At 39.6% G+C, this 5,290-nt stretch overlaps 1 protein-coding gene across 1 annotated transcript; it reads right to left on the reverse strand.

The window, feature by feature from the left end:
- Positions 1-1,378: 1,378 nt before the first annotated feature.
- On the reverse strand, positions 1,379-3,741 carry LOC108895180 (uncharacterized). Its single transcript, XM_018693814.2, is given in 3 exon segments — positions 1,379-1,988; positions 1,990-2,273; positions 3,182-3,741. Coding segments are annotated over 3 exon segments (702 nt in total). The 5' UTR covers positions 3,468-3,741; the 3' UTR covers positions 1,379-1,856.
- Between the last annotated feature and the right edge of the window lie 1,549 nt (positions 3,742-5,290).

The raw sequence follows: 5,290 nt of genomic DNA on the forward strand, positions 1-5,290 counted from the left end.
TCAGAGGCAGTATGGGCCACTTCCTGTGTCTCAGATACCGATACTACTTCTGCTCATTTTGTATAAAAGTAAAACTCTGAAATGTACTTTACAAATTTTGGGGAAAAAAAATAAATAAAAAATAAATTATCTCCCTACATTATTGCTTTGAGCCAGTAAATGTAAATACCTCTTTATGTCATAATAAAACCCCTAAATTTACAGATATACATCTGAAGACAGGACCTCAGGCCTCAGTGGTCAAATTAAGCGTGACTATGAACATATCTGTCAACATAGGTTCTCTAACACAGGTTTGAGAGTGGATGAATGGAATATTGAATACAAGAATGAGAGTAAAACTCCTGTCACATTCTTCTGCCACCTTCTGCCACACGACATTGTTTTCCCTAAAGAAGCTATATGTAGCTTTTTGCTATTGCTAAATAGCCAGTGTAAGCAGTTAGCATTAAAAGCTATTTACTTTCCAAGAGCTTCAGCCATTGTTGCGTTTGGAAGACAAGATTAGAATACACTGTACTATACTTCTTTACCCTCTCATGGTGAACTGAGAGCAGACTGGACACCAGAGTGACTCAGTATTGCAAAGTGGTATTATGAGAGGAGTGGGACAGGCTACCTAGTCAGCATGCTACCTTAAGTGGAAGAAAAGTGATAGAAATACAAGAGAAAAAGAGTGTACGTTGCAGTTGCAAGTAAAGGACTGAAGTTCAATGCTGAACTCACAAAGTTGCCCCTAGACTGGTAGGTAAACAACTGTAGCCTATATGTGGTTGGCTATACAGTAATAGCAAAAACTTACATACAGCACCTTTAAGTCCCAAAAGCCTATTTGAATTTATCAAGAAATCTGTCACACAAGTAGCAAAGTATCTTATACAGTAAGCTACAGATGATCATATTGTTTGAGTGGCTACTATTAATACAGGTATCATTAACGTTACTAACATAACTCTTAAACCCACATTGTAAATAACTGATATATTTTCTCTCTCTCCAGCAGATAGGTTTGATTCCATTTGTTCATATTTTGAACTACTGAAGAAATCTGTATGGAGACTGTTTACATTGTGTTCTGTAGAATATCCATAGTCACTTTTACTCGGGAGAAATGTTACTGTTAAAAATTTTGAAAGAAGTAACTTTTTCAAGGAAACAAAATTTCATTCACTTCCACTTTCTTGGGTGGAACCACAAATATCTCAAAACCTGGACAAATAAAACAAGATCACATCCTGTACAGTTAGATAACATTACAGGTGTGTAGGAACTGTGTCTTTTGTAATTTTGATGAATGACAATACTGAGATAATAATAATAAGAATAGCTGGCTAAAATAAATATGATAACAGTATTATATCATTACCACTGATGAATGTGGAGTTTTATTCAATCAACATGACCCTTAACAATTCTTGTTGATTATCATTTAATCACCATCTTTTACTTTGAAAATCTTCAAAGGAAGAATTTTTCACAATTCAGTATCTGCATAAGAAACTACAATTGTATCCAAACTTTTTATATAAAACTCTGTATTAATACACCTGTTAGCAATACTGGTGTTACTGGTGTTACTGATATTGTTACTGATAATAACAATAATAACAATAACTGTTAGCTGTATTGGCCGATTGGATTAATGTTGTGTTGAAGTTACTCACTTGTCCACTGGAGGGCAGTAAACTTTCATGATTGTAACACTGTCATGTCAAGTATCAACTCCCCCAGTCTCAGGTTAGACATTTAGTGCACCACCACTTTCACTTGAAACTTAGATGTGTTATAAAATATATATATATATATATCAGCTTCACATGTCATTGTAACACTGTACAGTGGTCCCAGTGACAGAGTTAGATGTGGAGGGGGTGTGCTTGGTAAAGCACCAGTAAGGGTTCACTCAGAGAGCCCCTGTTCAGACAATACAGACTCTGTGTCAGGGCGTCATGAAGGACCAGACTCCCACTCTCATCTGTATAACGCAAGCTGAAAGCCCACCAACTCAACAGGCCTCACGGCCAGAACAGCTGACACGTCAAACACATCATATCCAGACGAGGGCCGCTGGTCCAGGGTCAGCAGTCTCTCCTCCAGAGCTGGACTCTCCTGGAGCGCCCCACGTGAAGCAGTGACACTGTGCAGGGTGACAGTCACGCTGAGGGGACGAGGATGGAGGGTTTTTCTGAACAGGACCAGCTCTGCACCCAGCATGGAAGGGTTCAAACTGCTGACGTTGAACCAGATCCAGCCTGGAGGAGCCGCATCTGGACCTGGGTGAGCCATGAAGTACAAAGACAAGGAACGGATTAGTTACAGCTGATACAAAATTAGGGATGCGTTCCACCAGTTTTACAAATTAAGATCAGTTTACTCATCAGAAGGAATACTATCCAGCCTGTAAAACGGGTCTGGAGGAGCTGTCAGGTCTGAAAACATAACCCTGATGATTTTGTGGATATTTCCAGTATGATGCTAATATGTCACTGATCCCTCATTTAATGCTCAATTTATCATTATACATTTTCTGTCACATCTTATTCCAATCAAAGCTGCACTAATCAATATTTTTATTAGCGAATGATGATGCATAATTTGAAAAGTTTCATATGCACTCCCGGACGGCTTTTTAGTCTCTTTTATCTTATTGTTTTGGTTTTACGGCCTATCAGCTTCCTGTTTCGATTCAGTCTCACAGCTCTCATTGACTTTGTTGGCAGCAGCTAGCAGGTGTTTTCGAGAGAGAAAGAACTGCAGACCTTTTAGCTCCTTTTAGCCCATTGTTAGCAGCTATATAGAACTAGATGTTGGAGACCGAAACAGAGCTAGAGGTAAAGCGCCCTGTTGACTGTGGACATAAGCAGCTGTTAGCTAACATGTTAGCAATATCAACTTTATAGGGGAGGAAATTCTGTATGTTACTGTTGTGTTAACATGTTTCTCTACTGCCTCCAGGTGGCCAAAAAAATCAGTGACGTACATTAATGAACACGTTATACCAAAATAGTGCACCATCAACATTATCATTACATAGTGGATACTTTCAGCATGTTATCTAGCATTGGGACACTGTATATCTGTATACTCTGTTCTATGTATAGTATATATCTGGTAATAATCTTAATTTTCTTTCTTCTTCTTTATCCTTAGACCAGGATAATCTTTAATTTCAAATCCTTACCGACAACACTCCGAAAACTCTGCACCAGCGTCCCATCTGATCTCCCAAAGTCTTGAGCCTCCAGTGAGTCCAGACGCTGATAGATCCTCCTCATGTAGGGATGTGGTTTGGCCTGATGGCTCGCAGACACTTTATTGATATGTAGCATTTCCAAAATAGCTTTGTTGAGTTCCTGGTCATCCTCTGCATCTCTGCGTTGATCCATCAGCAACAAACCTGTGACAGAGCACAGCAGGAGGGAGACCAACATTACATCCAAAAATCCCAGACACACTCCTCGAACCATTCTGTGTTTATTTTACTGCTGGTCCAATATGATCCAGTATCTGTGCTTCTGTTCCTGTCAGAGTGCTGCTGAAGTTTCCATCTGGCAGAGTAGTGTAACAGTCTGTACACTAATAGGTATGCAGGAACCACAGGGGCTGTCAGGACTTAGTGAAGCAGTCCCATTCTGAAGCTGAGGAATGTTGCTTCCTTTTGACAAACACTCTGCCACGGACTGTAATGAGCCACTAGTCCTGCACAGCGTCTGAACAGACAACCACAGAGCTGATGCACTCACTGGAAACACTCCACTTTGACTTCATGAGCAACAACTAATGACTGTGGTTGTAATAAACCGCAGTCTCATGTGTGATATTTGTCACACTCACAGAGTAACACATGTAATGTTTTCTTCATCATCAAGCATCTAATCTAATAAAAGAAATGGACAGGATTCTATTCATTATCATTTTCCAACACAACTCTGTATTAGAGAGGATTACAGAAATTTTAAGAATATTGTAATATTTTGAGAATAAAGTAATAATTGCACAGAAAAAGGTTTTAAATTTTAACAATAGACTCGATATCTTTTGGTTGAAATTTTATGACAGATTTTATAATTTTGAAAGAAAAAAAATAACGTTATGAGAATTAAGTCAGAGGTGTACCAGAAACAACACATTTATGAGAAATATATGATGTTTTGATATCAGAATGTTGAACACTGTATCCCAGAAACCACTGGTCCAGTTTGACTAAACAGGAACTGGGCTGATGCCTTCTGACGGTGTGCGTTCTGGTCTTTAAACACTACTTGCCTGATGTGAAGCTCAAATGTTCAGATTTTCAGCAGCGACACAGCTGCTTTACCTCTACATGATAAATCACCTTGAACGCATCGTCACCTGTAATGTTACATTCAGGCAGGGATACAAAGCTCTGTACAAAACTACAGTCTGGACATTTGTAGGGACATAGTCACACTTTTCTGCTTTTTAAAAGCTATTCTCATGTGCAGAAGCATGTATGGTACATGTTTACATTTTGCCTTTTTCCCTGTTATTTCAATAATATTTGATTATCTTTTGAAATTATAACGAACTTACCAGTAAAATAAGTTGATGAATAAACAGAAGATTAATAATCAAGCTGCAAATTAAGGTGGTGTTTCATAACAATATGCTTGTGTGACTGAAACTGTCCCTGAACCCCTGATCCCTGTACTGTACAGTGATATCTTGACATAAACATCATTTAACACTCATCCTTAATTCACTCTCAGAAACTCTCAGTCGCTGCCCAGCCCACTGAAAAGCACTGCACCTCCTGACAGGGATATTTGAGAACAAACACAACACTGCCTTCCAAAGGAAAACAGCAGTATATTCTCTTCATGACAGACAGCTCTTCTGGTTCAAGTCCCTGTTTCTCTGACTCACACCTCTCCTCTGTGGTTGTGGAGAGTGTGTATCCTTTTAATAGAGTACAAATACATGGAGTCTATTTTTTCTCTGTAGGTCATTTCCTTACATTACTGAACTAAAGCCTTTTATCTTCACCCACTTCTGTTCAATAATGACAAACCACCACACACTTTGGACAAGACTTTGATCTCAGAGCCCGGTGTTTGTCTTTAGGTTTTTCCGCTCCGATTACTGATCCTGCAGCAGCGACAAGAGGAGGAAGGAGGCGTCCCCGCTCGGTTCTTCCTGCCCTCAGCCCCTCAGCCTCTGCTCTGTCTCTCCCTCCCTCCCTCTCTTTCCCTCTCCACTCATCTCACTCTCTCAGGGGTGGAGTTTGTCACTGAGGAGTGAGCCAGATTCTGTCAATGAGGTAGTTGCT

The sequence above is a fragment of the Lates calcarifer genome, linkage group LG14 (genome assembly GCF_001640805.2).
Source record: "Lates calcarifer isolate ASB-BC8 linkage group LG14, TLL_Latcal_v3, whole genome shotgun sequence".
NCBI lineage: Eukaryota > Metazoa > Chordata > Actinopteri > Centropomidae > Lates > Lates calcarifer.